At 42.2% G+C, this 18,316-nt stretch overlaps 2 protein-coding genes across 2 annotated transcripts in view; both read left to right on the forward strand.

Moving 5' to 3' along the window:
• The window catches only part of LOC138615448 (forkhead box protein J3-like), a 59,047-nt gene extending 55,595 nt beyond the window's left edge, over positions 1 to 3,452 (forward strand). Inside the window, exons 12-13 of the mRNA XM_069689115.1 lie at positions 57 to 158; positions 1,305 to 3,452. Coding sequence (XP_069545216.1) covers positions 57 to 158; positions 1,305 to 1,429 — 227 coding nt within the window. The 3' untranslated portion in view covers positions 1,430 to 3,452. The remainder of the gene's footprint in view (positions 1 to 56; positions 159 to 1,304) is intronic.
• Positions 3,453 to 4,412: 960 nt separating this feature from the next.
• On the forward strand, positions 4,413 to 14,712 carry pdpn (podoplanin). The gene is made up of 4 exons (XM_069689112.1): positions 4,413 to 4,899; positions 11,210 to 11,581; positions 11,803 to 11,911; positions 13,144 to 14,712. The coding sequence occupies exons 1-4, from the start codon at positions 4,836 to 4,838 to the stop codon at positions 13,148 to 13,150; spliced, it is 552 nt and encodes a 183-aa protein (XP_069545213.1). The 5' UTR covers positions 4,413 to 4,835; the 3' UTR covers positions 13,151 to 14,712.
• Positions 14,713 to 18,316: the final 3,604 nt, after the last annotated feature.

The raw sequence follows: 18,316 nt of genomic DNA on the forward strand, positions 1-18,316 counted from the left end.
AAGTCGGGATACTAATCTGACAGTTAGTCATTGCCCTTTTGTCTGCTCTCCCACAGGGAACTTGTACATGGACTCGAGACAGAGTATCTCTTCTCTGATGGGCCCACCAGGATATCCTCACATGCCTCCCATGAGCAACACGGCTCCCACAATGACAGGTGACTCCTCCATCGCTCACTTAACAGGTCAGGAGGAGCCTGGAGAGATGCAGGGTATATGTGTCAATGCAGGTATTTGTATATGAGACGTTTGGCAATGCCAGACTTCAATCAAGATAACACGTCATCATGTGGCACCGATAATAATGTTTAGTCTCTGCATTGACAACAGTTTGTCCTGATATCCCAAAAACAACTGGAGGGAGCTTCTTCAAATTTGACACCAACGTTTACTTTGCCTGATTGCATTTTTGTGGTCAAAGGTCACCGTGACCTCATAAAACACGTTTGTGACCATAACTTTAATCCACTAATTATGATACAATTTCACACAGTAGTCTTAATAGTAGAAAGTGATAAAGTGATGACATTTTATATCCAAAAGGTGAACTGCCTCCGAGCATCATAATGTTCTGCAGAAATACTTTTCTGGACATTATTTAATGCCATAACGAGGAATTGAAGAGATTATGACCATATTTCACATGTGGTCAGATACTGAGTTGGTGACACTGATCTTGGATGTACACCTTAAAATGTGCTGATTGTATAGATCTTCTGTGCTGTCGGGCTAAAGATTTGTGTGAAGCATCCATGTTTTTGTTGCTTCTTTGCAGCAAAATCCATATTTGAAGTATTGTCTGCTGTCATGGCAACAACTGTGTAATCTATCAGAATCAGCTTTATTGGTCAAAGTCCTTCAAAGTCTTCATTTCATAGATTATATGAGTCAGACACGGATGTAAATAACAACTTTACTGGTTGGCGGAGGCGTAATTTTTTTAAATAATAATATCAATAGAGTCGTTACGATGGCTCACTAACACGAGTCACCACATCAGAATCACTTGTTATTTATACCAGTTTATGTGGTCAGGAATTTAATGAATTCGGGGTGTATTGTTTGACAGGATCATCAGGATTGCTATTTTTGACTTGAGATTTGTGCACTTCGTGATCACGCCCTTGACATCGGGAGTCAGAGATTCTGCAATTCAGACCCTATTTTTCTGTTCCAACTGTTTGTTTTTTTTTATCTTGCTCACATGTTTAAAAGAAAGAATTCAGGTCTCAGCAGTTAAACAGGAGCAGTATTGAAGTGAGTATCTCGTGTGTAACGGTATCTTCTTCTTTTTTCATGTTCAGGTCATCACAGCCAGCTGAGCCAGCAGCAGCAACAACACGCGCTGCCACCCGGACACTTTCAGGTGAGACGGATGCTCGCTGCCGACGACATCCAGGATGACTTCGACTGGGACTCCATTGTCTAAACTGAGCCGGCAGTCGAACAGAGAGATGAAGGGAGAAACTGGAAACGAGAAGGAGACACGGACATGATGTGTGATGATGCTGACGTGAGGTATGGAACTGGCCAACCTGCTCCTTTCACCTGTGAAGAAACCGACGACAATCCAACAGAAAACACGTGGGAAGTAACTTTTCTAATCTTGCTAGCCTTTTTTTTCTGATACAAGAAGCTGATGAGTTCAAAGACAATCATTTAAAAAAAAAAAAAAAAAAATAGAAACGGGATAGACTTGGACGTGTAAACGCACATCGTCCAAAGCAAAAGGACGTCCGAAGCCCTCTTAATTGTCTCATGCTGTCTCCCCCAGTGCCAACAGGGTTACAAGTCGCCAAAGTGTCGTCAAATCGTCTGTGAATTGTTTTCTTCTTTTCTTAAATGTGTTTCCTGCTTCAACTTGTGTCCAATGTCTGCAACATGTCACCACCTGTGACTGAAATGAACAGAAAACGTGTCCTCTCCAAACTCTCTGCAGAAAGTCACATTTTCTTTCACACACGTCCAAATATTTCATCCTTTCTTCCATGTAACATTTCTTTGTTCACTCTATTACTGGGCACCTGTGTGGCTGTGGGTCTTAACAACAATAACAACAGTTAGAAGGATGATTTTCGTAGAAGAAAATTATGGTGTATCAACCTGAATCAGAGCTGAGTGAAGCGCCACCTGCTGGTTCAAACAGGCACAGTTTTGTTTCGCCTGCTTAAAAAAAGATCTATGCACTGTTCTTTCCTGATCTTTGTTCTGTCACACTGGACACAAATTTTAATCCTTTTTCAGTCTATTCTATCACTGAAATGCTCTAACCATAACTATGTGTGTGCTGCAGTCCATTGTGCCATGTTCTCAGGGTGTAATATTAACGTTCATCATCACATCTCTTTCATTTACATCTCTATATGTGAGGTTAACTGTGTGTCGTATGGTGCTGTTAGTGTTCAGATCCTGTTGGCGAACCGCAAGCGTCCCCATAACTGTGGTCAAAAGGTTTCAAATCATCATCTGTCAGCTGTATAAGCTAAGTAATACAAAATATTGTGGAATAGGCTTCTCAGTAACTCAAACAACATCCGCTAATCAAACTGAAAACAAGACACTGGCCAGACTTGGACTTTGTCGACATAATACATCGGTTTCTGAGATATAATTTTGGAAAATGTGCATATCATTTATGAGCAGGCAGGGAAGGTTGGTTGTGATTTAAAGATGCCTCATTTAGGACAAGAAGAGCAGTTTTTGCACAACACCAAGCTTGATAGCATCTAGTGAATGACAGAAATAAAAGGAAACTTTATATTTCTTTGTTTCAAAAGAGATTCAAAAAAATAAAATAAATTAAAATAAATAGCAGATCAGCAAGGGAGAAAAGACTAAACAAAATGCTACACTTAGATTTGTTTTCACTGTGATGTTAATTTTGTCTGTGTGTATAGTTAGTGTGTGTAGTCCTCTTTGATTTCCTTCAGCATACAGCTCAAAAAACGCATATGAAACAAGTGAATTTCTGTGTATTAACACAGTGAAAGGTGGCATTAAAGTGCTTTTTGGTTCAGAAGATCTCAGTAATTGTTCAGGTGGTCAAAACAAGGTCTCATTGTAGAAAAAAAAAAAGAAAAATACTCTTTATTATTACCATGAAATGCTGTATTACAGTGAACAGCATATATATATATATATATATATCTTGTATGTTTGTGTGTTGTTGTCCTTGTAAATAACAGTATGTTAACTCCTCTGTTTGCCCTTGAAAAACAAAGACTGGTAAAAAAAAAACGGAAAGAGCAAACGGAGACCCGTATTTTGTTATTTGTCCTTCAGGAGACACATTATGTACATACCTTCAGTATATTGTAAATAAGTGATTTAAAAAAAAAAAAAAAATACTGGCATTGGCATTTTGTGTGTCATAAATAATCTGTGTATGGCGGTTCAGCAGTTAAAATCTGTTTCAGTGTTTATTAAAATGTCATTTTTACTGCACTAACCCCGCATCTGCTGCTGTTATTTCATCAGCTGTTTGCATGTTTGAATTAACAGTCTTATAAAAAACAAACTTTAAGGGATGCCAGACAGATTTCTGAGCTTTACATGACTTTAAATCGAACAGGCTGCTCCTTGTTTGGAATATGTTTAAATTTTAAATCAGTTTTTTCAGGTAAAAGCTAAACTAGCAGTAAGTTCAGTTTTGGTTGATAAAATAACCTATAGATTGTTGTCCAACAGGTGTCAGCCTAGTGCCAAGCAACACTTTGTTTGTCCTCTATCGCATGTAAAGTGGACAGACCACCCATGCTTGCCCGTGTGAAAGTCACACAATGTTCTAACTGTATTTATGGCGCCTTTTCATTGGCAAACTGTTTAAAAAGCAGCTCTCTTGGTGCTGTCTGTCAGCCACAGATGTACGCTGCAAGCTTCTTGAAAGAACAAGATTGATGTTTTAGAGGATCAATACAGATGCATTACAGGTGTTAGATTCATTCAGTGCTTGCTTTTATTAACAGTTAAGTACTGTTAAAGAATGCTAAAGGTAACATAGTGGAGCTCTATTCTGTTATGTACTCAGCTCTTAACTTTGTGATTAAGGATCTTTCAAGACAACTCAAAGCTCTGTTTACATCTCTCTCCATTCATTCAGAAAGCATTTAAAACGCTCGTCTTGCTAAAGATCCGGTCTTTCCTTGATAAGTAAGTCAACTGTCATTTGATCTGTATTTCCAAGTGTGTGTTTGCTCGTGCATGCTGCTAATAATGCAGGGTTTGCAAACAGGAGTGCTGGCCTGGCCGTGCACCAAGGGGGAGAGCACGTCTTGCACGGGGCTGGACCACAAGGGCTTAAACCACCTTACTGCCCCTATCCAGACACCCTCCTCCCTACCCAACCTGCCCCTGGCTCCTCAGCCCGCCCAGCCCACCACCACCAGTACCAGCACCCCTCCTCCTCTCAGTCACTCACACGCACCCTCTTTTCTTTCTCCCGCAGTGTGCCAATCCTCTCTCTCCCTCTCGCTACACTTCCTCAAAGTGGCCAGAGCTCCTCTTTTCTTCGCTTATCCTCTCCACATCCCTCCACCTCTCTTTTTCTCCCTCCAGAGCGTCCAGCCCCGGCACGGCCCGTTCATCTTCACCCTCCACAAATTAAGAGGATCTCAGGCAGCTGCTGTCCCCAAACCTCCTCCAGAGACTTTATTTCCATTCTTGACCTTTTTTGGTCCATCACCTTTTCCCTCCGGAGAGGCCGGTCGGTGTGTGTCTGGCGTGTGCTCGGCGGTGTGTGGAAGGTCTCCGGTGTCGTGCTCTTTGCCCCCGAGGGAGTCCCAGAAGGTTTTGAGTGGAGAGAAGACAGGAGAAGAGGGTTTTTTTTTTTCGCCACAATGAAAGTTCAGCTGTTACTCCTTGTGGCCCTGGTCGGCCCTTTCTGTGCCTTCACACATGCAAGTAAGTGAACTTTCAGCCCTCACTGTCCTGCTGTTCGCACACTGTGTCCCCTCTCTCCCTCTGCCTCCATGTGCCCACACCACTCTTTGTCTGCTTTAATCCCTGTTGATTGAACAATAACAATCTGGAGGCTGGATTCAAGTGGGGAAAAATGTTCAGTTTTCATTTGTGTATTTATTAATAACATTATATGATTTCAATATTTTGATTTTTTTTTTTATATTAATGCTTTTATTAAAAATTCATCACTTAATACTGCTTATTTACAGCTGTAGTTTGACACTCGTGTTCCACCGTAGCTGAGAATCACCGAAACTTTGGCTGAAGGTGTTACTTTAACAAAGAGGGAGCGACTCAAGTGGATACTCAATGTTGATTTTTAACGGTTAGCCTCGTCCCTCCTCACTATATTTGTCTCTCGTTTTCATGCCGTTACCCGCTATTGAGCTCTGAAGAAGAGGAAAAGTTTGATTTGCACACCAGGGAAAAATATGATGTAATAGCAGCCGCTATGCTGCCTCGTGTCTGTAAATTCTTGGCACAGCCAAAGAGAAGAAAGGAATATCCTTTGGAAGCCTCCCAAAAACAGAGCTCATACGCAGGGAGGGAGGGAGGGGACTGTAAACTGTAACGTACACCGTGCACATTTATCTGAAAGTTTATCCACTGCTTCCTCTCATTTTACTCCCGAGTCTCTCATTTCTCTCTTGCTGCAACTTTCATCCTTTGACTCTGATTTTTTTCTTTGTTTTGCGTCTCTGCTCGGTCTCCTGTCTTTCTCTCACTATGTATGTTTTCCCTTCTTCGTTCCCTCTGCTTCCTTCCTTTGCCTTGACCAGCACTATTTGCCCAGGGGAAGTATAGCAGGCACCGGGGGGGGGGGGGGGAGCTTGTGGGAACTGTAGGGCAGGGCTGGTTTGCGTGTGTGTGTATTAATAGAGAGAAGCTCTATATTTAAGAGGGTCATATGGATGAGAGAGGAGCAAGAGATGTGATGAGCTTTAAGAGAGGGACCCCACCCTCTTTTACTTTTACCCGTATGTTGTTAGTCACCCCTTGGCATTTACCCATCTTTGGTGGGGTATCAAACATTACCACCCCCCCCCCCCCCACACACACACACACACACACACACACACACACACACACACTTCTCTCTCCCATCGTCTCTTAACAGCCCTCCGCCTTTCTCTAACTCTCTGCCCCCTTCCCTTGTTCCAACTTCATGAGTCTAACCCTGGGAGAAGGCGCTGGTGTAGACACGGGGTGGTGATGGGGGGGACAAAAAGGGGATGGGTCTATTTTTATACAACAACCTTTACCGGCTGACATGCCTGCCCCATTTCCATTGAGGTTTACTCTGAAAAAGCAAGTTCTTAAACTCTCAGAAAGATTCTTGATTCTGCTCTCTGCGCTTCACGAAAAAGAAGAGAAACAAAGGAAGTCGCTCGCTCCACATCTGCAGCCTCACAAATGAGGTCTTTTAACTCCATGTAGCCTGCTCACTTAACTAGGAAACCCCATGAATCCTGTAACCCCCCCCACACACACACACACACACACACTCACCCTCACACACACCCCACCCCACGTCTCCCTCTTAATGTGTTTTGTCTGCCTTGCTGGGCCAATAACATCCCGTCACATCTGGCTGCTGAAGGGAGAGGTCAATGCCCTTTGTCCGTGCCCAGTCTTAGAAATGACTCAAATGTTGCGCTCATACTCCAAATATGAGACACATGCCTGTAAATGAGGAACGAGCACTTCTCACGTCAACTGAGTCTCATTTCGAGGAGAAAAAAAACACACAAAAAAAACGCTCAGTCATACTTCTAAAAATTTCCGCAAGGAGAAAGAAACATCTGTTTATGGAAAGGAGGCTGAGGCCGGTTTAGCCCGGACCAGGCACACACCCTGACAACCTGAGGCTGGTGCTTCAGCTTCTCTCAGAAGAGAGTGAAAGTCCAGAAACATGTAGACATCAGAAGCTGATTGTTGGTGCCTTCCCTGTGAGCACAGATGCAAATGTCTCAAATCACTAGCACCTACATGTCTTGTGAGGTGAGACATGGTGGAAGAGAAAATGACAAAGAAAAGTAGAGCTGCTGACAAAGGAAGGCTTACACAACTGAGCAGGTGTTTTATGATGTGGGAGTTGGATTTTGAAGGTTAGCAAGATTAGAAATAGATCAAGAGGCTTGCTTGATAAACTTGTAAAGGTCAGAGATCTTGTTTTCATCACGGTTATTTAATTTTGTTTGAAAAAAAGTTACAGTGCAACCTGTTTATTTTGTCATTTCTACGGTAGTTGCGTTTCACGTCATCTCATTCATTGCATTCTTGAAATGTAATCGTGCTTGTAAGGCCGAAGACTAAAGGCCTACTTGATCTGGTGCCAGTTTGTCTCGCCTCCCCCCCGGTGATGGAGTCCAGATGGAACCTGCTGAACATCCTCTTATCCAATTTAGACCAGGAGGAAAAAAACATCAGTTCCTATATGAGTGTGGACACTTATTGTGTTGCGTCTGTGATAAGAGGGGCTGAGAATATTCCACTCAGGCCTGTCTCCTGCCCTAAAATCCCCAGGGGTGCGTTGCATGGCACGCCCCAGGATCTTTGGAGATGTCTCTCACTGGTTTAGCGGGGTAGGCTGCAGCCTCTCATGCTGGAGCGGTGAGGTGGGCAGGACGCCTGTATCTCTCTCATTTCCCTCCTTCAGCGCTGCAAAAACATTCCTGGGCTCGAAAGGTGGACACACTCACACTCCCTCACATCGGCTGCATGGACACTTCCCCTCCCACACACCGCTGTGAATTTGGATCACACACACGAACCTCAGTGGCATCTGATTGTAATTGTAATGGATGGAAGCTGCTACTCCCTTGATTCCTGTCTCACACTGCATATTGTTGCGTCCCTCCTTCGCTCTTTCACACTCTCTGTAGGTTTGTTTTTATGTCAGGCAAGAGCGAAGTCTCATGTGGGAGCTGCCACCTTTTTCGCACAGCTTTTTTTTTTTTTTTTTTTTTTTTTGCTGTGTTTCTTCACAGTACCACTTCTTTGTCTTTTGACCTGCCTGCCTTTTACGCTCCACCTCACATTACCTTTCTTGTGCAACTGCATCATTGAAGGCCTTTTTAAGGAAATTGCGAGACCAAAGTTTATCCACAAGCCTTTTTATTTATCTTAATAGTTTTTTACTACATTTTTATATTTTTTTATATTCTGTTGAAGCAACCCCTTTAATGACCATTTTGCAAAGATCCATAGGTTTATAGGCATAAAGACATGCAATATAAACTGGGTGGCACTGGCTAACCTTTGTTGAGTGACAGGATGATTTTAGGCAGGTAGATGTATGTTTCAGGCATGCTTGACATGGAAATGAGTGCAAGAGCGTGTGTGGTCAAACTGATGTCAACAGGTATAAAATGACCCGAGTGCACCACTGAAAATGACTGGTAATTAGCAAAATGATACAGTTATTGAGACGTTTCTCAGTCTAGGATTAAAAGAAAGAAAAAGAAGCAGGGACTACTTCTGACTGTCGAGTTGTCGCACAGTAGCCTGTTCTGGGGTGTTAACGTGTCTGGTCATCATTATCAGAAGTCTGAGTATCGAGGAGTGCAATTAAACAAAGCTCCCACATGTAGAGAAACTGTCCTTCAACTGCTTGATCCAGACTAAAACTCTGTGTGCTGGTAGAAATCCTCACCAGCTTCAGGGGTCCTGTTCGAGGCCTGACCCTTTGCTCCGAACCCTCTAAGGATTAACACAAGGTCACTTACATATTAACCTTTACACATAGTAACACATCTCGCTGTAAGCAGAGACAGACCGAGTCCACAGTGAAATCTAGCAGCTGAAGGGACACGGGTCTGCTGCTCCCCGGCTTCTCCGTTTTGAAACATACCAGTCCCTCAGAGCTCCCCTCCACTCTCCTGCCCTCCTTTTTTCTCTCTTCCTTTCTCTCCAGGGATTCGGTCTTCTCAAACACTTCAGCTGCAACAGACCTGTCCTCAAGGAGTGGTCATGGAGAGGGAGACAGGCGAGAAGTAAATTAAAAGGCAGAGAGAGGCTGTAGCTGCAGCACTCACTAATGCAGCTGTATTAACCCAGGAGGGTTCGCGCAGTGGGGAGGAAATACTACTCAGAGCTAATTGTGGGAACTGTACACATAATGGAACAATTGTTAGTGGAGGTTGAGTGGGCGATTACACATAGTGTACAGCCATAGTCTGTGAAGCACAAACCATTTTATCATCGCTTACAGACATTCCAAACAAACAGTCGGAGTCGCCATCTGAAAACCCCCTTCAATAGTCGGCCGCAGTGGGAACAAATGTTTTGTTATATTTACCCCGCCTGTTGCTAATGAAACACGCTAGCCAGTGCTGGACGGCACCGGTTGTTAGACAAGTCCAGCCATTCAAGAGTTATTTTTACCCTTGTAAAGTATTCTCTATTATTTCAAGTATTTAGAAGAACAGGACAAAATGGAGATGGAGAGAGCATGATGTCAGAGTCTAAGTTTAGAAGAATTACACACAGGCTCGTTCCTGCTCTGTACTGTAAGATAGCTTTAAGGGAGAAGTTTTTATTTTTCCAAAGAGAAGGAGCCATCTCAGGCCAACATCTTGTCAGTGGAAACTTAACTGCAGACTGTAATTTTGGTGCCACACTGAAATCTTCCTCCTTAATTTCGAAGCAGTGCTGTCCAGGCTGAGCTTTCAGTTGTGGCTGGAAGGATGCTGAAGATGGAGCTGGGGTTATTGCAGGGAAATGATTAGGTTGAACCCAGACCGGTTCACAGTCCAGACCCTGATGAAAGACACAAGGATAAATACATGTCTTTATACAGGAGGGACAAAATGTTCATCTTTTCTTCTTTTCTTTTTTTTTTTACTGCAATCGCAGATGGACTCCTGAGCTCGGACAAAGCCTGTCTTTAGATGTTAAATATCCGAAAAGTTTGATGTTTGACACGTTCATATGACTTTTAATAAAGAAAAGAAAAACATGTCTGACATTTCACCATGATGTCATCCATCATTTTATCAAACCTTCCTGAGAAGACTGACTCTGGAGAAACTGGAAATCGTTCAGTTGCGTTTATTCCAACGCGTCCAGGCGTTGTCCCTGCAACCCCACCCTCCAGTGACTGTGCATATTAAATGGCTAAGGGTTCACAAGCCTTCCCGCGCTCTCCTTACACACCGGCTGTTGCTGCAGCAGCTTACTGCACAGGAAATGAGGCAGAGGATGTGGCACGCGAGAATGCAAGCACTCAGCTCCAAAGACAGGATGGAGGGGTGGAGGAGGGGTGGAGGAATGGAGGGAGGATGTACGCTTTGTGAAATCACTGGGCGGGGTGTTACGGTAACCATGTGCTGATCATGGGAGAATCGCTACGAGAGAGGGGAAGAAAGAGGAGAGGTTGTGTTATGACATCATGGTGTTGGGGAAGAATCTAAACATGTATTTTGTTCATTTTGACCTTTTTTGAAACCCATCCTGACACACTGGAAAATCTTCTGTGTCAGTTACCATGTTGTCCTGCTGCAGCACCTAATACTTCAACAGTCAGGACAATGTATAGGCACGCTGCTGTGGGTCCCTACAATCATTTATTGTTCTAATGCATTGTCCTCTTATATAATGGTATTGTTCCAAAGTTCCCTTCTTGATATATAATGATAAATTCGTAGTTATCTAAATGAATTGGAATAGGAAAGTTTATAAACTTTAACTCATCGGGTTGAATATTGACTTGACTTTAGTAACTTTAGTAAAAACAAAATGTAGTACATACATACATAGCAACATAATGCTGTGCTCACATTAGTAAAGTTTAATCCAAATTGAGAAATTAAATTATGGTTAAAATACAATTTGATTTGTTTTCAATACTTAAAAATTAAGTTTTACATTTACAACCACCACACTGCTCAGCAAGTAGAAAATTATTTAACAGGAATATTTGTAGCTCAGAGAAACAACGCTTTTCCCAACTCATTTAATCTCAGCTGCACCATAGGAACACACAGAGACCAGATATCAGCAACATGCATACTTTAAATAGCTCCTTTCAAAAACAAATTACAGAGACATACTGTAAATATTATAGAGGGAAACGCAACAATTCATCCTTGAGAGGTATCTCTTTTTTTTTTTTTATAATAAAATAAAACCTCTGCCAGAGCTCATGGTGGGCAGCAGTCTGCCTCAACTGGTTAGAATGAGAGGAGAAGGAAGAGAGAAAAGATGAGTATTAAACCTATGTGATCTTTCTACTAATTACTCTCCCCAGGCCCCACAGAGATCCCTACAGGCCTCGACAGTGGTACCACTGAGAGAGTAACAGAGGTCATCTATATCACCGAGCCTTCAAAAGAGGAACTCACTGCTGTCACCGGACCCCCTGCAACTGAACCTGCGCTGGTCCCTGAATTTGTCATAGTGACTACACCTCCCTCTGACACATTCGCTCCCAAAGAGGCCGTCGTTGCTACAAAAATCCCCGCCAACACTATAACTGCGGCACCAGAACCTCTTCTCACTGACGCTCCTGTTTTCGAGACCGAAGGCCCCACTGAGGACACAGAGGCTGTGGACAAGCCCGAGATGACGATACCTGCCAAGGTAGACGCCACTGAAGAGGTGGTCATTGTAACCCAAACAGGTGAGGAATGTGTTGGATGGAAGCTGGAATAAATATGATCCCAATGATCAGATATGACTCTCCTCACATTTTTCCATTCCAAAACACGGTATCTTTCTCAGAGGTTCTTCTCATAGGGAGGTAGATGGTATTTCATAGGGTCTTCATAGTATCATAGAACTAGTAACATCAAACGCAAACTGTTATTAAAAAATGTATATGTCTAAACTCTTGTCTCACAGATGAACTGACCTCTGGCCATGTGGTCGGCATTGTGATTGGTGCCATATTGGCAGTGATCATCGTCATCGCCGTGGTGATTGCTGTGGTGAGGAGGATGGGCAAATACTCGTAAGTACCTAACCTCTCCTGGTGGACACACACTCACACATATACACAGAGAGAGCTTGAACCCATGTGCACTGAGTCATCACTTCTGGCTTCCTCTAAATATGGAATCTAAATGCACAAGCATTTAGTCATCACCGACACATCCAGTGATGAAATAAAACGGTCAATGATGTAATGAGAGTTGTTCTGTGAGACAAGCTGACCTCAAAGAGTCGAGCACAAACTCCATAGCATTTCAACCATAATAGGTCTCTGGGTGCTGGACATATTTGAGCGTTGACGTTCGCTCGTGTGAGTGAATCCTTCCAAGAGACAGGATTCCCACGGACCACATATTCCCACGGACTACACCCTTCCCTTATGACAAGACGATGATAATGATTGATGATAATAATTATGCATGTTTTTTGTGTCACAGGTCTGCCAGGAACAAAAAACCTGCCAAAAAAGACAGCACTATGGTTTCTGTAAATTTCACTATTTGATACTTTCAGCTAATCACTTTAACCTCTCGCCCAACTTTTTACAGACATGTAACAGATATATCTTTTCCCCCTCAAAAAACAAAACTACTGACAAAGCCTGACAGTTGTTGCTCCTTTGGCTGACACACAGTCCCATGCTTGTAGGAGGAAAATCAAGCATTCATGGTGACAAGTGGCTCTCTTTTGGCCTTCACATTAACTTGTTTATTGACTCAGTGTCTGCCTACATGGCCAGTGGTCATCAGGTACACTGGTTTTATATCAACAGCTTGATCTGATCCCTACAAACAGAGGGCTTGTGTTCATCAAAAGTGGAGTTGCAAACTAAAGTCATCAATTTCTGTTTGTTTGTTTTTTGTCCAAGGAACTAATAATTGAATTTCATTTGGTAATCGGTGTATTTAAAAAACATTTTTCTCAATATATTGGACTGAATCTTTATGAATTGTCTAAAAACTCATCTTGTCAGCTCCCAAAATGCTTTAAATCCAAATGTCTCCCTTTTTAAGCCTCTTATGTAAACCTTGTACTGTTTCCCTTTTTTGTTTTTTGACCTACATCTTTAATCTGTTAATTAAATCTACAAACCAGCTTTTTTCACCTCCCATATTTTTGTCCATGTCCATGTTCCCCTAAAAGTGGAGATTTTAATTGTAAATAACACAGAACTAGCCCACAAATAAATTAACTTCATAATAATCCTCTTTTTTTTCAATCAATGATGGGCTCTCTGTTTTTGTCCCACAGCCCTTGAGGAAGAAGAAGGCCAAGCAGCAGGAGCGCGCAAAGTTCTGGAAATTCTGAACTACTGAACTGTGACGTCATTTCTGATCATTAAAAACAAGCACGATACCAGAACTAAACTAATCTAACAAGGACTCTGGACTGTTGCCAAAAAAAATTAAAAAAAGAGAGGGGGGAGGGAAGTTTGTGTGCATTAATGTATATACTGCATGTATGAGACAAGAGGGGAAGATGAGCCAACATCCTCACCTCCCCTGCTTTACCTCCCTGATCCCCATGAGCTGCTGTTACAAAAAGCTCCATCTGCCCCTACTTCCCTTGAAGAGAACAAAACAAGGGGACAGCGGGATGTCACAAAGAATTGCAGGGCTTTTGTAATGCATTTTGTAGAAAAAAAGAGAGATGAAAGGGATTATCTGACATCTCAGGGGAAAAATTCTCTCCTTTAAAGTGATGTAGTGACTGACTTAGTTCATGTTGAGAAAATGGGAAATACAGACAAAACAAAAGGAGGCTGGGGTTAGGAAAGAAAGCAAGGAGTACTGTTCCACAAGATGTATATACAATGCAAAGAGACTACATAGTATACAGCTAATGACTTTCTCATACGTTGCAGTTGCATAGGCTAGCATTTGATATAATGGAATACGCAGTATGTACAGGCAGCCTTTGGCTATTGTTGTGGCTTAAACACCCCTGAGCACCAGTTCGAATATTTTCTCGTGTAGCCAGAATCCCTGACATGTTGGCCAACTGTATGAAGCACCCTGTGCAGAAGTTGTAGTCTGACATAACACTCATGAGCTCTGAGGGCCAGCAGAAAAGAAAAGGCACCCTCATTTGCAAGAGTAACGTGACATTCTGCCCACTTTAACACTGACATATAAAAACCTAATACATATCTGTGAAATTTAGCAGAAGGGTTTGTGCCACTGTCTCTGGTTATCTCTAGCTAGCTTGGAGGATTTTAACTTTTGAAGTGCATTATTAATGTGAATTTGACTGTACTTTTGATCTGACACCCATTCCAAAAAGAACAACTTGGATGACTTGTGGCTTATTCGTTATACAGGCTTACACACCGCCAGCGGTTGTTAGACATAGTGATAACATTGTCATGACAATACATTCATAGTACTTCTGTTCATAGTTAGATTACCAGAACAGTCATCCAGTCTTTGAATTGAGCTAAACACAGATTGCGTGCACAGGATGACAGTTTATAGTTGCACTTAGTTTTAGTGCACAGTGTTGGGCAGTTTTGCTGCTTTTTGTTATTTTTGCAATTGTAAGTGTGCTAAATGGGTGTACAAATAATGAAGTCTCAGCTTACCCCTGCTTGCTTTACGACCTTGTTTAATATGTGCACTGAATGAGTGGTGTAATGTTTAATGAATAGGCTTTAGACACTGCAAATGTTTGCAACGATACGTGTTTTGTTTCCTCCCTTCTGCTTTGCCGCATGCTATCACTCCTCTTCGGGTCTTTCATTTGTGCCATCCGATTCGTTCAAGCCTTTTATTTAATTGCAGTGTTTTTGTTCATACTGTTTCAATAAAAAACTGAAAACACTCCAAGAAATATGTCGCCAAATTCTTCACTAAAAGCTCTCCTTTGTCTTTTATGCATGAAAATATGTCCGGATAGCTATTTCAAATATTTGTTTATTGTGTCCTAGTCATCTCCTGTCAATTAGATTACGTCGCCACTAACATGGAAACGTCTAAAAGTGAACACATTGACTGCATTCACTCCTAAATACTTGACAGTTAAAAACTCATGACTTTAAATTTGTATTTCCAAGTGCAACATTATTAACCAGTATTAACCAGTTTCCACAGGGGCAGCATCCAGCTGACCGCTCTGATTGGCCCATTCAAGTAATGCTTCAAATTTTCGAAAAAAAAAAAAAAAAAAAAAAGCAGGCGGACAAACAGCACCAAATATGGAGGAGCATATGGCCTCGAGTCGTTGAGTCGGTTGAGCCCTCTGACAGTTAGGTGTGTTTTTTGTGTCATGTTGTGGAGCTTTTCATACGGTGCTGTTAAGCTGAGGCAGGGCTCCAACAGTAGTCTGTTAGTCGCACAGAGAGATGCTCTGTGTCTGGCTCCCTCTCCTCCGTGTGGTTTTAGGCAGCGGCCCAACACCCACCACCTCAGCCCCTGCCCCAACGGCGAGCTTCATAACTCTCTTTAGCTCACTCTCTCGCCTCAGACTTTGGGGAACAATGGAGTCTTTTGAGAGGGGCAAATGGAGAGGCTATGGGCCGTGGCTGTGAAGCTGCTTGCCTCTCTCTCCCCTTCAGCAAGGGGGGAATTCTGTTCATCGCTACAGGGTGGAGTCACTTCCTGGGTGGGCCCGGCATCGGTCATGTGCTTTTACATCCACACACAAACCAAGAAATATTTGAAAAGAGACAAACTCAGTGCCCTCTGTGCAGATGAACACATGGTAAACTTATTATAACTGTCATGCTGCAGCAAAATGTCTCGGCGAAGGCAGCTTTTAAGACACACCATAAAAGTGTGTGATTTGCAGAGGAAAGTCGCAGTCAAATTCATGACACATCGTTTCAACAGTACACAGACAGGTCTATGTCTCATCTTTAATTATCTGACTCAAGACCGCCTGTTAGTGTGGTGTGTGCAGGCATAAATATGAGTGCAGTATGAGTACATTTTGGGTACAGAAGCTATGTGTATTCACTTGTTTGTGAGGTTTGCACATATTACATACAGTATCTGTTTATACATATTTGTGTATATAAGAAATTTATGTGATTGTCAGAGGTTAGTCACGACACAAAGTTTCCCTCCCTTTTCCTGTGCTCGTCTGAGAGGAAGGAAGAAACTGCTCAGCTCTAACAGACTGATGGATACAGCAAACATATTTCCTTCTAACTTAAAGCAGGCCGGTTTATTTCGGTTTGTACAGTGGTAACCAGAAATACATGGTCACTCCTAGCTGCCTGTTTGTGATATATTCCACACAGAGGAGACTCTAAATTGGTCATCCGGTCTGTTTGTAGAAAAGCTGTTGATGCTCACTCAGCAAAAAATAATCCCAACAGTTTAAAGAAAGCACAGATTGTATAACAATGACAGTTTGTAAATGCAGGGTTGAAAATAAACATCGGGCATTCAGCTAATTCTGTAAGATTTGTTGTTTGCAGCTGCAGCAGCTTGTCTTATATGACATTTGGGCTCGTAGCCTGTCTGTGCTCACTCTTATCAATTTGGACAACAGATAACTATGAAGTTCTACATTGTCAAGATGTTTTATAGTTGTTAAAGTATTTGAAGAAAGGATACAAAACACTTTCTGTTCTGGAATAAGAAATTGCAGCGGTAAACATTTACGTAAGAGAGTACACCCGCCCAGAAATGGGAAAGCAAGGGAAATAATAATCTTTAAAAAAAAAAAATTAAAAATCAGCTCTACATTAAATAGCCATTAATTATTTTTCCACAAGTACCACAAGACAGTTTTTACACCTTTTTTTTTTCTATTTTACTTTTTTTTTTTTTTTTTTACATACATACTGTAATCTCCAGTCATCTTATGTTATTTGAACAAGCAGTAAAAGGGTTGTTGTTTGCACTGCGTGGTGACAATGAAGTGGTACTTTGGTCTCAGTTCTTCCTGCTGTTGAGTTGCAACTAAAACTTCACAGCACCAGAAATTTGTTGTCAGGTTGTTCGTTCATCCATTGTAGTAGTATCTATTCTGGGTACATTTTAAGAGAACGTGGACAACCTGTCAGTAAATCTTGCCTAAACACACCAAGTATATGCAACTACATTAATTCAATACATGACAGTGTTTCTTTTGTTAAAACGTATGTATAGGACAAAACTAGATTAGCTGACTGGATTCTTGCAAAATTTTATATTGTGTGTGGTTAACAAAAACATGATGTTTTCTGTCATCTGCTTTGTTCACTTCACCTTGTTTAAAATCAGATCACCTGATTATATATTTCAAAAGAGTCTTGCATTCATTTTGAGAAGCATTGCTCCATTCTCTAAATGCACTTGTCTTCATCTGATCATGAACATCACAGCTCACACTGAGAGTCATCCTTAATAGGTTGACACATTCACACCTATCACCAGCATAGACCTGCCAGTTGACCAGCTCTGTGTTCCCGTGGTTGTGGGAAGAGACTGGATTATGTGTAGGAAACACATGCAAAAAAAAAACACAAAGAGACATACAGGCTCCACAGGGAAAGGAATTCCCTGGGCAGGGCATAAATCCGTTTGTCATAAAGTTTACTATATCAGAAAAAGTTTTAAAAGATACCCATAATTCAGTGCCTTCACAAAGCCACTATCTGGGACATGATCTCTCCAAACTGTTGGCCAAAATGCGCTTGTTGGATAAATTGATGCTTGGTTTAAATGGAGATAAAATATTGTTTTAGTTCCAAGAGACAAGACACTGGTGTGAACAAGTTTTCCATATATGTCACTAATTTATGTTCTTACACTCCAGTGCTCATCTCACAGAGTTGACATTAATACCGTCCCACGGTGACTGGAGCTCTGCAGAAGTGTAGGTCTGCCTGCATGCAACGAACCCCACATGCCAGGCCCGGGGAGTGCAGGGGTTTGTGATGTCATGACAAGAATGTCAGCCCATAGGCCTTTGAGTGCCACAGACAGCTGGGCCCAAGGGTGGATGCGGGTGGGGGAGCGAGGCAAGGTCCACAAAGTTGGGGAAGATAGTGTGTTTGTGTGTGGTCAGAGAGAGTGTGGCTGGCACAGTAGATAACACAATCTTGCCAGTGTGGTGGGACAGATAAACAGATGCAGTTAAAGGGGAGATGGATTAATGTGGTGTGTGTGTGTTAATAAATGTGTTTGTGCAGTATGTGTGCATATGGCATGCAACATTATGGGGATCGGTGTGATCTCCAAAATATGTGTGTACAAAAGTGAGAAAGGGGCAGTAGTTTTGGAAGACACCTGGGTTTATTGGACTTTAGGGGATTATTTGCCTGTGAGTGTGGTGTGTGTGTGTGTGTGTGTGTGTGTGTGTGTGTGTGTGTGTGTGTGTGTGTGTGTGTGTGTGTGTGTGTGTGTGTGTGTGTGTGTGTGTGTGTGTGTGTGTGTGCCGTCAGCACATAAATATACAGTACAGTGGCCTACAGTTGTGTGCACGTATGTGCAGC

This window comes from Brachyistius frenatus, unplaced genomic scaffold (assembly GCF_029030835.1).
Source record: "Brachyistius frenatus isolate BFR_SWC_R1_liver_20210118 unplaced genomic scaffold, ASM2903083v1 Contig_6, whole genome shotgun sequence".
In the NCBI taxonomy this organism is placed as follows: Eukaryota; Metazoa; Chordata; class Actinopteri; family Embiotocidae; genus Brachyistius; species Brachyistius frenatus.

Coding starts and splice junctions, on each gene's coding strand:
- pdpn (XM_069689112.1), top strand. CDS start 4,836: ATGAAAGTTCAGCTGTTACTCCTTGTGGCCCTGGTCGGCCCTTTCTGT. Junction 4,900..11,209: donor CTGTGCCTTCACACATGCAA/GTAAGTGAACTT, acceptor TACTCTCCCCAG/GCCCCACAGAGATCCCTACA. Junction 11,582..11,802: donor GGTCATTGTAACCCAAACAG/GTGAGGAATGTG, acceptor CTTGTCTCACAG/ATGAACTGACCTCTGGCCAT.